At 33.5% G+C, this 19867-nt stretch overlaps 1 protein-coding gene across 2 annotated transcripts in view; it reads right to left on the reverse strand.

The window, feature by feature from the left end:
* Nucleotides 1-19867, reverse strand: part of LOC119602011 (hillarin) — a 74232-nt gene that overhangs the window by 18226 nt on the left and 36139 nt on the right. The window contains exons 2-4 of one of the 2 annotated variants that reach the window (XM_037953327.1): nt 9169-10180; nt 1607-1748; nt 1218-1411 (exon numbers count right to left, since the gene is read on the reverse strand). In XM_037953327.1, coding sequence (XP_037809255.1) covers nt 1218-1411; nt 1607-1748; nt 9169-9357 — 525 coding nt within the window. In that variant the 5' untranslated portion in view covers nt 9358-10180. Of the gene's footprint in view, nt 1-1217; nt 1430-1606; nt 1749-9168; nt 10181-19867 lie in introns of both variants that reach the window. The other variant, XM_037953326.1, reaches the window with a different exon arrangement.

The following is a 19867-nucleotide window of genomic DNA, read 5'->3' on the forward strand; positions in this document are numbered from 1 at the left end:
TAACTAACTAACTACTAACTAACTAACTAACTAACTAACTACTACTAACTACTAACTAACTAACTAAACTAACTAAACTAACTAACACTAACTAACTACTTAACTAACTACTAACTAACTAACTACTAACTACTAACTAACTAACTAACTAACTAACTAACTAACTAACTAACTAACTAACTACTAACTAACTAACTAACTAACTAACTAACTAACTAACTAACTAACTAACTAACTAACTACTAACTAACTAACTAACTAACTAACTAACTAACTAACTAACTAACTACTAACTAACTAAACTAACTAACTACTAACTACTAACTAACTAACTACTAACTAACTAACTAACTAACTAACTAACTAACTAACTAACTAACTAACTAACTAACTACTAAACTAACTACTAACTAACTAACTAACTACTAACTAACTAACTAACTAACTACTACTTAACTAACTAACTAACTAACTAACTAACTAACTAACTAACTAACTAACTAACTAACTAACTAACTAACTAACTAACTAACTAACTAACTAACTAACTACTAACTAACTAACTAACTAACTAACTAACTAACTAACTAACTAACTAACTAACTAACTACCTAACTAACTAACTAACTACTAACTAACTAACTAACTAACTAACTAACTAACTACAATATTTATTTGCAAAAGTGTCGATACGTCCAGGTGCGAAGAAAATATCGCACACCCAGTACAAAAGTGACACAACTCAAAATTTTTTTTTAAGAAAAGGAAACAAATTTTTTACAAATTCTGAGAGATAAAGAAAGACATACCGTTTTTTTTTTTTTGAACAGTTAACAACAACAAAATACACTAATATTTTTGTAGAGTTAAACAAGTATCTTGTGTATAGTTTAAGGCTTAAACTTAAGGCTTAAAGAATATAAAAACGCAAAAATAAAATTCTGAGTTGTGTCACTTTTGTACTAGGTGTGCGATATATAAAGAAGATCGTTGTAAAAATATTAATAAACTTTGAAAACATTGTTTTCCTAAAAAACAAAAGATCTAAAACACAAACTTGTTTTTATTCAACAAACGTACGCGTCATATATACGAAAACAAAAGACTTAAGACACAAACATTTCTCTTTCAATAAACAATTTTTTTCAATCAAAAACAACAAACATAAAAAACACCGAAAGATAAATAGTAAAATAGAAAAAAAAAATTTCACTTACCAAATAGAAATCAATTGGTTTTTCTCTCGCCTTATTATAGGCCTTTTGTATTTCAGTCTGTTTAAGAGCATGTGCAATATGTAGCGCACTAGCATCGAAACGTCCATATTTGTAATCGGAATCATTCTGTGATGGTGAGCTCACCTCGCGACTGCCATAACCATTTGGTGTTGATTGTCTTGAACCGAAACTTCCTTTAAGTATATAAAGACCAATAGAAAAACGAAAAGAAATAAAAACAACAATTAATACAAAACATACTAGTTTAAGGTTAATTGTAATTAAAATATTTTGTTGACAGGTGTTTTTTTGTATTTATTCTAAAGATCTTAAACTTGAGTTTATTTTTGGTTTTAATTAAAATTTTTACTAATGATCTATTAACTCACCATCAACTTCAGAACGTGCACCACGTATTTGTTCATTAACAAATTTATTTGTACGTGGCGCATTTAAAGCTTGTCTTATACCCACAGATGTATTATCCAAATGACCAGGTCCACTCTTTGGTACATGTGAATGGCAGTAAACCTATAGTTAAATGAAATGAAGGTAAATTTTAAAATTATACAATTTTATAAATATTATAAATTTTTTTATAAATATTACTTAATTTTTGTTTTATGCTACACGCTATATATTTAGGTTTCTTTTTTCATCTATTTTCCTGTTTTACCTTATACAGATTTCTGTTTATAATTTGCTAAAGTATTTTGCGTTTTCAAAATAGTGCTGGCTGGCAACTAAGTATAAATGGAATGCATTTTGTAATTTCTATTAAAACTTCTTGAGCGTAGCATAGTAATAGATATTAGACCTGCCTAAAAAAATATTATTTATTGAACTACAGTTTCTAGTTGCAATCGTGACACTCTTGCTCTTATTACTAACTATTATACCAGGTCAGACAAAAGTTTATGTTGCAAATTTGGATAAAAATCAACTGTACATTCTAAACTTAACCTTGAAATATATGTTCAGGAAAATAATCAATATTGAACGCTGCAAACCATTAGTCGAGGTTTGAATATCGAACGTACGTTATTGTAGTATGGGCCACATATACGAAAACAAAAGACTTAAGACACAAACATTTCTCTTTCAATAAACTTTTAAAGAAAGATGTTCTCATGGGATCTAAATCAGCAATCAAGTTATACATGCTAAGGAATAGATGGATAGGCTGTGAGTTATGGGAACACCTTCACTGTTGGTCTTATTTCACGGTGGTTTTACAATCACAGGGTGAACTTATTAGATGACTTAACTAGCAGGTGGATGATCTTGTCGGTCTATGTTCAAGCACTTTGTTCAAATACTCGATCAATCTAAGCTCTGTCCTCTTGTTATTACTCACAGAGAATACACTGTGGTACATCTGATATGAATAGAGTAAACCCTGAACATATTCGGATAAGGAAGGAAATTTCTATTTTCAATGAAATTCGCCACCATTCAACCCAATACACTTTCAATTAATCCAACACTCTTAGTGATAAAAACATCCGACACACTCACTCCATTCCTCATCATATGCACTTGAAACAACTCATTTCTAAGGAGTAATCCCAAAGTCACTGCTCTACGGGGTATCTGGTGTCTCGGCAATAGCTCCGAACTTATCCCGAATTATAGACTTTACCGTGCATTAGTCTTTTAACCAACATTCTCTTCCCTCGAATTTGGGTTTAAACCACAGCAACTATGTGTATCTCGAAGGTACGTCTCCAATAACCGAGACAAGACAAAGTTCGAAATTCAGCAGTACCGGATTAACCGGTTCGACCTGATGTCAAATCATTTTAAAGAAAGGCTGAGAGTACATTTGACCCCACCTGTTTAAAGTCTCGGCAAACTAGCGGTATTTGTAGTATTACTTTGACCCGGAATGCAATAACACCAAGATGGGGAAGACCATCAAAGACATGGCCAGCGGAGGTGAGAGATGTACAATATAACTATTAGGAAAATAGTTACAATTAACAGCGTCCTGAGGATCCTAAAGGATATCATAGCACTTCTAAGGAAATGGATCCAATAATCCTTGACCGAGAGTTTAAATGAAGACACCATATAAAGGGTAAGATCAACAAGAAGATACTACATTTGTGCTGTGAGCTATGGAGAACCATAGGAATTCAGCGAACATGATTATTTAGTATAATTGGGATCATGAACACTACATCAACCAAGACATTGCTGGATATTTCCCAGTTGAAACATACTTAAAGATATGAGGCGGCACTGATACCCAAACGACTCTTATCTTAAACATAAGACGTGACTGATCTCATGCCAGAGACAGAATTTGTAGACAACTTTGCTGCACTAATCTCAGATAGAAAATCATGGTTAAGCGCAACATTAGTGCAGATTGCTTTGCTACACGAATAGCTTTAAGCTAGGAGACAAAATGGGTTGGAAGATCTACATTTAAAACCTAGAAACCGTCTAACTAATGACAACAGAAGGCAGAAGTCTGTGCAAATGAATGTGTAAACTGGATTGAAATAAATGTGGCCCAACAGAGGTTAATATCTACATATTCACCGATAGCTAGAAGACAATTAGGAGGCCGCATTAAGACCGTATTGGACAGTAAGAGAACTTTTTTAGGGTAAGTTTTGCATTATGTTAGTACCAAACCACTCGATAATAATCGGCAATGAAAGTGCAAATGAAGTTGCTATAAAAGGAGTTGACCTCAGGGAAGTTAACTTAATTAATGAAAACCCGTTCGATGCGATGAAGGCTGAATTAAAAACATGGCTGAAGAAACCCATACGACCACTTGAATTAAAAAAACGGTGGACGGAATCACAAAGATGAGATACCTCCTCAGAATTAGCAAGTCTGAGTTTAGTATGATAGTACAAATTCTGAATTGATAGGATTGCAAAATTGGACGAACGGATTCAGTCAACTCAGCTTGAAACATCAAAGTTAGATCTAAATATTGTAGGGTCAATTTAAAAGTTTTATTCACCAAAATTTTCAATGAAATATATGTACATCTTCTTTTGTACCTAACCTAAACTTATAACTACCAGTCCATTCTATGCCGAGTGAAGTGAAGAAAATCTAAACCAAAGTTAATGATTGAAAAATAATTTTCATGATGAATTTCTGTTATCGTTCCTAGATGCTAGGAGCGGTACAAAGTACAGAGCATGACTGTGGATTAATAAAATGTTGGATTTGAGCTGATAATGCCAAGATTGGGTGTTTTCTGATATACTCTGATTCGATAGAGCGGATGGAGTAATTGATGGATTTGACGGATGGAGTGGTAGCTTATGATGTGCAATATAATGGTTTATCAAGGCGGATTTGTGGTGCAAGGTCGTCACTGCGCTTTCTTTAATTTATCGGCGATTTTCCTTCATGGTTGAGTGTGTTTACTCTAAAACATGCTCAACTTATCACAGTGGGTTTTTGTGGCCACTGAAATAAGTCTTGTCTATTAAAATGATCCGTGTTTCGAACTACCAATTACGTCCCCTAGGTGCTGTTTCCGAACAGAGCCATCTCAGTAGTGTGGTTGAGCTACATATAAGGTTTTTCCTTTATCGGGGTTAGATTGAGCTTGCTAATGACACCTGTTCTTCCTCAACGGGACTACTATGGCAAGAGATTAGATAGCTCGAGTACTTGAGTAAAGTGCGCGTATAATGGACCGGCATCCATATACGTGTAAGATACACAAAGTAGCAGTGGTGAGTCGTTATATTTTTGCTCACCCAGTGGATGAAAAACGCCACCGTGAGATAGGCCAACACGGCAGGTCATTCGTGTCCATTCCTGGCTTTGTATAAGAATTGGAACTTTTGAAGATTTCAATTTCGTTAATTTTTCTGAATGCTCCTAATATAATTTTAAACAATGTAAAAATGTATATTATACACATTCGTACATCCGCACATAGATACATATATAAATATGAAGATATGTATGTGTACTTACGTATATATTTTTATACGTAAGTATACCCATAGTTACATAAAGCTTTAAATGGTATCGCCTTTTTTCTTCTATAAAAACTACACACAAAACTCTGTTCATTCTTTTTTCATTTATTCATTCATTCATTTCTTCATCACTGCTGCTGTTTTGTAGTTGTTTTTTTTTTTATTGTATTCTAAGTTGTTATTGTTACTATTTCTATTTCTACTTAAATGTAGCCGGTTAACAGGTCTAATCAAACGTCAACCTTATTTAGTATACAGACATCGACATACATTCATTCACGTTTTTAAGGCATTCTACAATAACAACAACAACGTTGAAACTAATTCACCTACATATTATGCAGTCAATTTTGCTGGAATTTTTTGTGAGGTGTTCTTGACTTTTTATTTTAGAATTTTTTTCTTTTAAATTATTGCCTTCTTTATTATTTTTAGTTCTAACTATTTACTTTATTAAGTATATTTTAAAAATAGCAATATTTTAGGAACAATGAAAAATTTAAATTATTATTCTGTGCATGTGCCAGTTAATGACTAAAGCTTGGTGTTAAAGAAAGTATTATTCTGAAAATTGCTAGACATTTAGTCATCTATTCCACTATATTTGTTTCGGCGATTAATGTTAAAATAGTTCTAACACCTACCGAGCTTAAAAGATTTCAGATTAAGTATTTTGTTGTTGAATATGCAAAATTCTGTATAAGACCCACCCAGCCCACATGTTACCTTGATGATCTTCCACATCTTGATGTTATTGCAATCCGGGGAAAATAGTTGCTAACACTACCTTAATTCTGCCGGGACTCTAAAGTGGTAGAGTCAAATGTATCCTTGGACTTTCCTTGAAATGATTTGACCTGGGGTTTAACCAGAGAACCACATAATATGGTACCACAGGAACCTGTAGCACACAAGGAAGAGTTTCGGACTATGTCTTGTCTCGGTTATTGGAGAAGTCTCTTCGGGGTGCAAGGAATGGCTGTGGTTTAAACCCAAACTCGAGTGGAAGAGAATGTCAGTTAAAAAACTGATACACTGTAAAATCTATAATTCTGGATAAGTTCGGCGCTGTTGACTTCGGCACCCCGCAGAGGAGTGGCTGTGGGACTAAGCGTTGGAAATGAGTTGGTATTATATGTATGTATATATGTAATACAGGATGAGTGTGTCGGATATTGTTCTTTATGAGTGTGTCGAATGAATGAGACGTATGCTGGGTTGAAGGGTCATGGATGAAAAGTATGTTATACAAGTGATATTTGATGGATACGTCTTTCGGTCTACCGAATACGTCTCTATGGGCTATTTTCGACTCAATAGAGTCCATCCCATCTGCAAGGTTGTAAACGGAAGTGATGTTTTTGCATCTCTTCGGAGTGCATATAGGACGAGAATGTAGTTTAAAAGATTAATACACTGTAAAGTCTATAGTTCGGAATAAGTTCAGTACTGTTGGCGAGACAACATATAGATTGGAAATTAGTTGGCATCAAATGTATATGATACGGGATAGATGTAGGAGTATGCGGATCTCACTCTACCTAGAGTGAGTGTGTCGGATGAATGAGAAGTTTGTTGAGTTGAATGGTGATGGATGTTAGGTATCTTGATACCATTCATTCTTTATCCGGGTATGTTCAGGGTTTACTTTGTTCATACCAGATTTATTACGGTGCGTTCTCTATGAGTAGAAACAAGTCCTCTTCTAATTTAATGGATTCGTATTTCGGTCTACCTATTACAGCTCTAGGTGCAGAATCAACAGAGGCTTTCCCATCTGCGTTGTTGTAAACGTAAGTGTTGTTTTTGCATCTCGGAAGTTAAGTAACGGGGCAACAATTGTCAGCGACTAGATAGCTCGAGTACTTGAGCAAAGTGCTTGTACATGGACTGGTAGAACTATGTACAAAAATTGCCACCGGCGTGTAAGAAGCAGAAGGAGGCGGTGGTGAGTAGTCTAATAAGTTTATCCTGTGGTTGTAAAAGTATCACTGTGAAATAAGGCCAACACGGCAGGTGTTCATGTAAAGCACCTTGACTATTTTAATTATTGCATTTCATATGGATTTGTAAATGTTAAATCTTTGATTAAACTTTTATATCTTGGCAAGTTTTTGTACTAGAATATGTAATCCTAATTTAAAACATTCGTTCTGTTAAAAAAATGTACGAATAGCCAAAAGATTTGTTTAGATGTGCAAAATTGCAATTAGATACAGAGAGGAAGTATTCAGAATTTGGCGAAGTAATAAGAAAAAACTTACGAGCATCGTCTTAGTACTAATGTTCTTACTGCTCACCTGGGTACTTATGTATATTTTTGGGTAATTCGTTAAAAGAGTAAAGGATAATGCTATTTTTCCCATTCCGACTCTTATAGGGGATGTACAAACATTTACCGGCCCAATTGATAAAGAAAGCCACAGGCTGACCAGGAAAGATAATTATTAAGTATGTCAAACATATGTCAATTTATATTGTGTCTACTCAGAAATCGCTCTATAAGAGTTGTTATACATCAAACGAGTTCAAGATAAATTCAGTGGTAGCGACATATTAGTGTTTCACTATTCTATCGGTATAATAATGGAATGTTTTCTCCTGAAATAACAGAACTTTGTTCCCGATACTCGATACACAAAAACTCGTTTATTCTTAACAGCATAGCCTTTAGTAGTCAATTGGATCGCATTGATTGTATTAGAGGGAAAACATGTTCTTTAGCAGTACTGTCTGCATGTGTTGAAAACTTTCAGCAGATGTCTAGATTCAAAAGGAATGTTACAAACACTACAACAATCTATTTCCCTGGTTCCTACACAATGTACTGCATAGGCAAGGTCTTCCCTTGAATACTGGTAAAAAAAAACGACTAAGGATGCAAACCAGTAAGTATGATGAGAAGTGTCACATCCGACAGTCTTCCCAATTTCTCCATTACATCTGGGATTTGAGATATTGTGTACTGAAGTTTGAAAAAACGCTCATTTTGAGACGTTATATAAGTGCCAAGACGACTTTATTTATTTATTTATTTAGTTGTATGAAAGTCTATTCTATCAACTTTAAAATAGAGGCTTAACATCTGACATATCTTTTTTCATGACATCTTCTCTCTGCACCTTTATATAACAATAAATTGACAAATACTGTGTTATTTGGAACATTTTATAGAAAAAAACTTATACATTTCAATTTTCTTATGAAGATATTTTTTTGAATTGCTTAAAAATCTGCTGTAGTTTCTGAGATATCATCCGTTGAATTTGACGAACGGACGGACAGACATCGTTAAGTCGAATCAAAAAGTAATTTGGAGTCGATTGGAATATTTTTAGATAGTTGTGGATTTAATATTTTTGTTCTTTATAAACAATATTTATAAAGCATAATACCCTCCGCACTATAGTAGTGTAGCAGAGATACAAGCCGAGACGGCTCAAAACGGCGGCGGCTGGCCGGCGGTAATATTTTGCAAGCCGCGCCGCCGCCAACTTCTTTCGGCTCAAAAGTTAAGCCGGCTTAAACGTAGCCACTGATAAAGATTGGTTAGTATCTCTGTAGTGTAGGGCATAAATACCATGAATATACCGCAAACTACAAGTTTTCACGATTAAGGTGATGATATTTCTAAGAATAAAGAAGATATGTCAGATGTTAGGCCTTTATTTTAAATTTGACATAATGGATTCTCGGATGGCATACAATATTTTATAAATAAAGTTGTCTTGGCGCTATTATAACGTCTCAATAAGGGCCAGAAATTTCGTTTTTTTTCAAATTCGGGAACACGATACCTCAAATCCCAGATGTGATGAAGAAAATCCGGAATGAGTACGGCTCAATCGTTTAGAAAGTTTTAACTTGGGTTTCGATGGCCTGTGTTATTGAACCGAACCAACAAATTTATAGAAATCAAAGAAAGGCTCCATCTAGCTCTAATGTAGACTATTTTTTCTCATATTTAATACATTCAAACTTACCTCCTTATCATCCTGTTTATGTTGATTATTGTAGTATGTTTTGAGAGTTAATTTTGTGCCGCAGTGTACACATTTAAAACAACCCGAATGAAAAAATGTAAAATCCTTTAACGGGCCCACACGATCCACCTGATAAACAGTCTCACTACAACGCAAACATGTAGATTCATAGAAATTTGGACGATACATTTTGACTTTTTTTTAACTAATAATAAAAAAATAATTTATTTAATTTTTTACACTAATAACAAATTGAATTTTACTTGGCGATTGATTTATTTTATTTTTTTTTGGAATATAAATTTCACTAAACTTTTTCTTGGATTTTTTGTGATTGATTCGTTTGGTAAGGTGCTGCTGCTGATGGCTGAAGTACTTTTGCTATATTTTTGAAAAACATTTAAACGGTTGCATGCCACATGAATTAATGAACATGTTGCTGTTAAAGAAAATTTAAGTTATTTTTATTGTTTTCCTTTGGACTTTGGTTATAATTTGTTATTTAAATAAGTTAATTTGTTTTTATTTTTATTTTAAGCATTTAGTCAAGTGATTTTTGTTGTTTGTTTGTTGAAGTAGAAAATCGTTTTGCTATTTTTTAATTAATTGGCAAAGTTTCCAACTCACGTATGAATTTTCTTTTTTTTCTGTGTGTTTTTTTCAACGTTCAATTAATTTTCACTTAAAGGTGAATAATTTCTAATTTTTTATTTTTTTTATTATATTTTAAGTTGAATGCTCGTATCTTGCCAAAAAAAAAAAAAAAAAAAATAATAATAAGCAACAGTAACAGTTTTCTCACTTATTTTTAAATTTGAACAATTAGTGCGTGTTTTTACTGGTAATTACGTTTCTTGCTGGAAATTTACGCAGATGCAGTGCCTCACAGTTTGGCATTTCACGAGCACATTCTGTTACATTCACTGTGCGTGAGTGCAACTTATTTTTATATATTTTCAAATTTTAATCACTTGAGCAAAATCCACTCCACAGTAGTTTCGTGTTAAATGATCTGTAATTAAAACAAAACAAACACGAAATTAGTTTTGTTAAAATAATATAATAATAAAAAATATCTAGATGTTTTGGTTTTTGTTTTTCGTTAATGAAAATGAAATATGTAATTTATATGTTAATTTATGTCCATAACTTGAAAAATTGTTTTCGAATTGTTTGTGTGTTTTTAGTGTTTTAATTATGTAGCTAGTATTGATTATGTCAGCAAATGTTAATAAATTAATTTACTTTACTTTTAAATACAAATGTGGTAATTTTAATGTGGGAGTTTAGTTTTTTTTTTTAATTTTAGCTAAAAATGTTAAAAACCGTAAAATATCTAATCAAATTTCAATCATTAATTTAAAATTATTTAAACAAGGAAATTAGAGCAATAGCTAAAATCGAAAGCCAAAAAATAGCAATAAAAATGAAGCTGCAGTCAAAGCTTAAGCGGTAATATTATGTAGTTTATTGACAAATTTGGCTTCGAGCTGTTTTGCAAGTTCAAATAAAGTCTTGACATCAAACGGTCATAATAATTGTCTGTATAACTTAAAAATAAGGGACTTTTCTTCATATTTCAGGCAACATATGGTTTTGATGCCAATCTTCATCTGTTGAAGAACAGAGAGCATTCCATACCCATCAAACTCAATAGTAGTCAAACATGCTAAACACTTTATCCATCACCTTTTTATAAATAATTTCCAGCATGTCAAAATTTAAACCTAATATCTATTTTCTTATAATTATTTTCACTTTCTTTTTGCATAAATCTCAAAACAAACCAAAAACTTAACTTTTCTCCAAAATTAAATTTAATTGAAAAATATATTTTGTCATCGACACCGGAAAACCTAAACAACTGTGACTTCATCAACCTGTTCCCATTTAATTATAAACACAAGTTACTTCATGTAACTGTTACTAAAAACATAAACTAATTCAACTGTCATACTTATTATTATTATTATTATTATATTTTCTTTCTTTAATAATTAAAAACAAATAAAATTTTTAAATATTTGTCTGTTATTTCACGTTATGAAATAAACAATAATAAAAGACTAAAATTTACCAACACTTTCAACATTTTAATGGCAACATTAAAAGCAAAACAATAGACTTAAGACACAAACCTAAAATTTAAAGGCACTTGTCACAAACTTAATGAAATGGTTAACAAACAAAAGTAATTATGAATATATTGTATTAAATTGTAATAATAAAAAAAATACCAAATTTCAGACAAAACCAATAAAATATTTTATGAAAATGTGAAAAAATATCTTAAGTAAGACTATAGACTAGACTATAGACTAGACTATAGACTAGACTATAGACTAGACTATAGACTAGACTATAGACTAGACTATAGACTAGACTATAGACTAGACTATAGACTAGACTATAGACTAGACTATAGACTAGACTATAGACTAGACTATAGACTAGACTATAGACTAGACTATATACTAAACTATAGACTAGACTATAGACTAGATTATATACTAGACTATAGACTAGACTATAGACCAGACTAGACTATAGACCAGACTAGACTATAGACCAGACTAGACTATAGACCAGACTAGATTATAGGCCAGACTAGACTATAGACTAGACTATACTATAGACTAGACTATACTATAGACTAGACTATACTATAGACTAGACTATACTATAGACTATACTATAGACTATACTATAGACCATACTATAGACTAGACTATAGACTAGACTATAGACTATACTATAGACTATACTATAGACTATACTATAGACCATACTATAGACTAGACTATAGACTAGACTATAGACTAGACTATAGACTAGACTATAGACTAGACTATAGACTAGACTATAGACTAGACTATAGACTAGACTATAGACTAGACTATAGACTAGACTATAAACTAGACTATAGACTAGACTATAGACTAGACAATAGACTAGACTATAGACTAGACTATAGACTAGACTATAGACTAGACTATAGACTAGACTATAGACTAGACTATAGACTAGACTATAGACTAGACTATAGACTAGACTATATACTAGACTATAGACTAGACTATAGACCAGACTAGACTATAGACCAGACTAGACTATAGACCAGACTAGACTATAGACCAGACTAGATTATAGGCCAGACTAGACTATAGACTAGACTATACTATAGACTAGACTATACTATAGACTAGACTATACTATAGACTAGACTATACTATAGACTAGACTATACTATAGACTATACTATAGACTATACTATAGACCATACTATAGACTAGACTATAGACTAGACTATAGACTATACTATAGACTATACTTTAGACTATACTATAGACCATACTATAGACTAGACTATAGACTAGACTATAGACTAGACAATAGACTAGACTATAGACTAGACTATAGACTAGACTATAGACTAGACTATAGACTAGACTATAGACTAGACTATAGACTATAGTCTAGTCTATAGTCTAGTCTATAGTCTAGTCTATAGTCTAGTCTATAGTCTAGTCTATAGTCTAGTCTATAGTCTAGTCTATAGTCTAGTCTATAGTCTAGTCTATAGTCTAGTCTATAGTCTAGTCTATAGTCTAGTCTATAGTCTAGTCTATAGTCTAGTCTATAGTCTAGTCTATAGTCTAGTCTATAGTCTAGTCTATAGTCTAGTCTATAGTCTAGTCTATAGTCTAGTCTATAGTCTAGTCTATAGTCTAGTCTATAGTCTAGTCTATAGTCTAGTCTATAGTCTAGTCTATAGTCTAGTCTATAGTCTAGTCTATAGTCTAGTCTATAGTCTAGTCTATAGTCTAGTCTATAGTCTAGTCTATAGTCTAGTCTATAGTCTAGTCTATAGTCTAGTCTATAGTCTAGTCTATAGTCTAGTCTATAGTCTAGTCTATAGTCTAGTCTATAGTCTAGTCTATAGTCTAGTCTATAGTCTAGTCTATAGTCTAGTCTATAGTCTAGTCTATAGTCTAGTCTATAGTCTAGTCTATAGTCTAGTCTATAGTCTAGTCTATAGTCTAGTCTATAGTCTAGTCTATAGTCTAGTCTATAGTCTAGTCTATAGTCTAGTCTATAGTCTAGTCTATAGTCTAGTCTATAGTCTAGTCTATAGTCTAGTCTATAGTCTAGTCTATAGTCTAGTCTATAGTCTATAGTCTAGTCTATAGTCTAGTCTATAGTCTAGTCTATAGTCTTAGTCTATAGTCTAGTCTATAGTCTAGTCTATATGGTCTCGTCTATAGTCTAGTCTATAGTCTAGTCTATAGTCTAGTCTATAGTCTAGTCTATAGTCTAGTCTATAGTCTAGTCTATAGTCTAGTCTATAGTCTAGTCTATAGTCTAGTCTATAGTCTAGTCTATAGTCTGCTAAGTCTAGTCTATAGTCTAGGTCTATAGTCTAGTATATAGTCTAGTCTCTGTAGTCTATAGTTCTAGTCTATAGTCTAGTTATAGTCTAGTCCTATAGTCTAGTCTATGTCTAGGTCTATAGCTAGGTATAGTCTAGTCTATAGTTAGTCTAGTCTAGTCATGTCTAGTCCTATCGTCTAGTCTATGTCTCGTCTATAGTCTAGTCTATAGTCTAGTCTATAGTCTAGTCTATAGTTCTAGTCTATAGTCTGTCTAGTCTAGTCTATAGTCTAGTCTATAGTCTAGTCTATAGTCTAGTTCTATAGTTCTAGTCTATAGTCTAGTCTATAGTTTCTAGTCCTATAGTTAGTCTAAGTCTGTCTATAGTCTAGTCTATAGTCTAGTCTAGTAGTCTAGTTAAGTATCTATGTCTAGTCTATAGTCTAGTCTATAGTCTAGTCTATAGTCTAGTCTATAGTCTAGTCTATAGTCTAGTCTATAGTCTAGTCTATAGTCTAGTCTATAGTCTAGTCTATAGTCTAGTCTATAGTCTAGTCTATAGTCTAGTCTATAGTCTAGTCTATAGTCTAGTCTATAGTCTAGTCTATAGTCTAGTCTATAGTCTAGTCTATAGTCTAGTCTATAGTCTAGTCTATAGTCTAGTCTATAGTCTAGTCTATAGTCTAGTCTATAGTCTAGTCTATAGTCTAGTCTATAGTCTAGTCTATAGTCTAGTCTATAGTATGGTCTATAGTATAGTCTATAGTATAGTCTATAGTATAGTCTATAGTCTAGTCTATAGTCTAGTCTATAGTATGGTCTATAGTATAGTCTATAGTATAGTCTATAGTATAGTCTATAGTATAGTCTAGTCTATAGTATAGTCTAGTCTATAGTATAGTCTAGTCTATAGTCTAGTCTGGCCTATAATCTAGTCTGGTCTATAGTCTAGTCTGGTCTATAGTCTAGTCTGGTCTATAGTCTAGTCTGGTCTATAGTCTAGTCTATAGTCTAGTATATAATCTAGTCTATAGTCTAGTCTATAGTCTAGTATATAGTCTAGTCTATAGTCTAGTCTATAGTCTAGTCTATAGTCTAGTCTATAGTCTAGTCTATAGTCTAGTCTATAGTCTAGTCTATAGTCTAGTCTATAGTCTAGTCTATAGTCTAGTCTATAGTCTAGTCTATAGTCTAGTCTATAGTCTAGTCTATAGTCTAGTCTATAGTCTAGTCTATAGTCTAGTCTATAGTCTAGTCTATAGTCTAGTCTATAGTCTAGTCTATTGTCTAGTCTATAGTCTAGTCTATAGTCTAGTTTATAGTCTAGTCTCTAGTCTAGTCTATATTCTAGTCTATAGTCTAGTCTATAGTCTAGTCTAGTCTTGTCTATAGTCTAGTCTATAATCTAGTCTATAGTCTAGTCTAGTCTAGTCTATAGTCTAGTCTATAGTCTAGTCTATAGTCTAGTCTATAGTCTAGTCTATAGTCTAGTCTATAGTCTAGTCTATAGTCTAGTCTATAGTCTAGTCTATAGTCTAGTCTATAGTCTAGTCTATAGTCTAGTCTATAGTCTAGTCTAGTCTAATCTATAGTCTATTCTATAGTCTAGTCTATAGTCTAGTCTATAGTCTAGTCTATAGTCTAGTCTATATTTTAGTCTATAGTCTAGTCTATAGTCTAGTCTATAGTCTAGTCTATAGTCTAGTCTATAGTCTAGTTTATAGTCTAGTCTATAGTCTAGTCTATAGTCTAGTCTATAGTCTAGTCTATAGTCTAGTCTATAGTCTAGTCTACAGTCTAGTTTATAGTCTAGTCTACAGTCTAGTCTACAGTCTAGTCTATAGTCTAGTCTATAGTCTAGTCTATAGTCTAGTCTATAGTCTAGTCTATAGTCTAGTCTATAGTCTAGTCTATAGTCTAGTCTATAGTCTAGTCTATAGTCTAGTCTATAGTCTAGTCTATAGTCTAGTCTATAGTCTAGTCTATAGTATAGTCTAGTCTATAGTCTAGTCTATAGTCTAGTCTATAGTCTAGTCTAGTCTAGTCTATAGTCTAGTCTATAGTCTAGTCTATAGTCTAGTCTATAGTGTAGTCTAGTCTGTGGTATTTTGCATAGGATAGTCTTACAGTCTAATCTATAGTCTAGTCTGTAGCGTATTCTATAGGCTAGTCTATAGTTTAGTCGATAGTCTAGTCTATCAGCCCCGGATATGCTAGGGAAAAGTGCTTTTGTTTTAAAAAATTGTTATATTTTTATAAACCAAAACCAACAACAACCCATATTGCATTTCATACAAAAATTTATTTTACAAGAAATAATCAATGTTTCACTAATCAACAAACCATTAAATTTTCATTAAAAAGCTAAATTATAGCATTAAATGATTTGTATGATTTTCGTCTGTATGTCTGTCTGTCTATCTACAACATGGTCTATAAATCATGTTTAATATTTAGACTATTGACAAGACAATGCCAGTGAGTGTTTGGTACAAACAAGTCTTGGTTGTTATGAAAACGAAATGAAACAAAACGAAACAACAGGCATCCATCCCAAAACAGACAGGCGTTGTAACAGCAACTAATAAAATTGCCCAAAAAAAAAACTGCAATAGTAAACAATATCAAACAAAATTACCAGCAATTTAATAACAAACCATGTGAATGAAATGAATCAATGAATACAACGAACTTTTGGCAAGTGGTAAAAGAGATAGATATAGAAAATATTAAAAAGCATGATCAACATTTGTAGCTGAAGCAGGGGTCTTGTGTTTTTGTTTGAGCAACATGGATATTTTATTTTAAATGTTTAAATTGCTGCAGCTGCAATATTTAATAATACGAAAAATCCCCAACAATAGATAAATTCACACAATTGAAAAGGAAAACAAAATACAGAAAACTTATTTCACAGTCTCCACTGCCAACAACGAAAACAACAATTCGATAAATAAAAGACCCTGCACTTGTGGTTTGTTTGTTTGGTTTCTTTATTTATTTCTTTGTTTTTGTTTCGTTGTTTTAAAATAAACAAATTTGGCAGAAATGATTGAATGGATGAATGGATACTGGTAAATGACTACATCTTGCCAGAGGTCAATGGCAATGGTGTCATCATCATTTACAATCATTTACAAGCAACAAAACAAAATGCCTTTTTATGGCTACAACAAACTACAACAAACAGCGACGGTAACAATATTAGCCATCATCAATGTCGCTGCAAGATCAGCAATATCAACATCATTGTAACATTAACAAGCAACGGTAGTTTTAGCTGTGTCTCCTTCTACTTTTATTTCATTATTTTTAAAATTGTGAGAGAGTGTGTGTTGTTTTTTGTTGTTTTGTTTGTATAATAAAATATTAAAGATCATAATTTGAAATTGTTGCTCTTATGACTTTTTCTCAAAACGACGAAGAAAAACTAATTCACAAGAGTCATTGCTGCTCTTTTTTATTTGCTTTTTTTCTTTTTTTTATATTGTGGTCATATGTCAACTAACTAAACATCTTCAATAGTCATATTACCTGAAGTCATTTTTATTTTTGAAGACATTTTTGGGTAAAAAATGTAGGGCATCTAAGACATGCAAAACTTCTAAACAATTTGGGTAAGATATTCACATTTTTACTACCGACTGGACTATAGACTGGACTATAGACTAGACTATATACTAGACTATAGACTAGACTATAGACTAGACTAATGACTAGACTATAGACTAGACTAACTATAGACTAGACTAGGCTAGGCTAGGCTAGGCTAGGCTAGGCTAGGCTAGGCTAGGCTAGGCTAGGCTAGGCTAGGCTAGGCTAGGCTAGGCTAGGCTAGGCTATACTAGACTAGACTAGACGAGACTATAGACTAGACTATAGACTAGACTATAGACTAGACTATAGACTAGACTATAGACTAGACTATAGACTAGACTAGACTATCGACTAGACTAGAGTATAGACTAGACTATCGACTAGACTAGAGTATAGACTAGACTCTATAGACTAGACTATAGACTAGACTATAGACTAGACTATAGACTAGACTATAGACTAGACTATAGACTAGACTATAGACTAGACTATAGACTAGACTATAGACTAGACTATAGACTAGACTATAGACTAGACTATAGACTAGACTATAGACTAGACTATAGACTAGACTATAGACTAGACTATAGACTAGACTATAGACTAGACTATAGACTAGACTATAGACTAGACTATAGACTAGACTATAGACTAGACTATAGACTAGACTATAGACTAGACTATAGACTAGACTATAGACTAGACTATAGACTAGACTATAGACTAGACTATAGACTAGACTATAGACTAGACTATAGACTAGACTATAGACTAGACTATAGACTAGACTATAGACTAGACTATAGACTAGACTATAGACTAGACTATAGACTAGACTATAGACTAGACTATAGACTAGACTATAGACTAGACTATAGACTAGACTAGACTATAGACTAGACTAGACTATAGACTAGACTAGACTATAGACTATAGACTAGACTAGACTATAGACTAGACTAGACTATAGACTAGACTAGACTATAGACTAGACTATAGACTAGACTATAGACTAGACTATAGACTAGACTATAGACTAGACTATAGACTAGACTATAGACTAGACTATAGACTAGACTATAGACTAGACTATAGACTAGACTATGATAGGGCCATGCTCAGGCTACTATCGGGGTCAGCGGGTGGCGGATAGCTGAACGACCTATAAATATATAGGTCAGCTGCGAATAATAAGCAGTCCCCGACCACGAGCGGTGGAGTTCGAGGGCGTACTAAAAAAGGTACAAAGGCCTGAAGACGACTTTGCGACATGGCGATTAGATGCCGCCATATAAGTAAGCATCCCCCACAGAAGGTACCCTCTTGAGAGGCGTAGTTAGAGGAGTGACGTCCTCGTGGTTCCTTCAGTCGACATCGAAAAATCCAGAAGCGTCTGTCTCACACTGAGCGGCTCCCTGGTCGGCGTCTGTTCCCCACGTAAGGGGCGGCTGCAAAAAAGCCCTGGCGGAAGGCAAAAAACGCTACGGGTAGGATCCCGGAAAACAAAAACAACTATGGAAAGGTCTCTAAATGAAAATTTCGATACGGTGCAGGGAGTAATAAACCCAGTACCGGCGGCTGAGTGTAGTGCGCAAGCAGGCTACCCGTCGTCGTCATCAAGCGACTGCAATGCTACCCCGGTTTCAAGCTTGGCTGGGTTAGCAGATACTGCTACAAGCAAAAACAATAAATCGGAGAAAAAACCTGCCCTGAGGAAACCTGCCAAAAAGGGGACTACTCCAAGGCAATCCACGGAAAAGGAAAATAAGTCTTTAGAAGAGGATCAGAAAATTGATGATCAACAGTTTGGATCATTCCTAAAGCTAGGAAATCTCATTGTAGAACTCATGGAATTTGTCAAAGACAAAAACAATATCCACCATGAAATCAAGGGATTGATTAGATCCATAAGAGTAACATACAACATAACGCGACATAAATTGAAATGCGGCGAAAATGTCCCATTTATCAAAGAAGTTGAACAGGTGACCAAATCAAACTCAAAGGTGTTGCCCGGTAAGAGAGAGCCAAAGAGAAAAAATGAAAAAAATGAGGATACAGCAAAAACGCCTACACCAAAAAGAGCAAAACATGGTACCCAGAAAACATTAGCCCCTGGGAAAATTATTGATGAAACCCCTGAAGAAGCTGCTGCACATGAAGAAAATGGACACTCTGAGACAACTGTTGATGAAGCCCCTGCAGAGGTTGCTGAAGAAAGGACTGTTGATCAATCAAATGAAAGTAAATGGATCACAAGGAGTAAAATAAGGAAAAGAAAATTCCGCAAACCGAAGCCGGACAAGATTTTGATCTCGACGAAAGGAGACATCTCATATGCAGACATCCTTCGTAAGATCAGAACTAATCCTGACTTGAAAGAAATCGGAGATGAAGTTGCTAAAGTAAGAAGAACCCAAAAAGGAGACCTCCTACTGGTGCTCAAAAACGCTAGTGACAGTAAAAACATCGGTGAGAAAATAGTAACCACCCTAGATGGAAGTGTTGAAGTAAAGACTCGCAGAGATGAAGTAATGATAATCTGTAAAGACTTGGATGACATAACAACCAAGGAAGAAATATGTCAAGCTTTCGCCAATGAGTTAAAGATCTCAAAGCCCGATGAATCCTTTGTAAAATCAATATGGAAATCATACGGAGGCATGCAATCTGCAAGGCTATCACTTCCGGCAGCGGAAGCAAGCAAAGCTCTTGGACTAGGGAAAATCAA

This window comes from Lucilia sericata, unplaced genomic scaffold (assembly GCF_015586225.1).
Source record: "Lucilia sericata isolate MDLA Ls3-8-SP2 unplaced genomic scaffold, ASM1558622v1 Contig000206F_arrow, whole genome shotgun sequence".
NCBI classification, from domain to species: Eukaryota; Metazoa; Arthropoda; class Insecta; order Diptera; family Calliphoridae; genus Lucilia; species Lucilia sericata.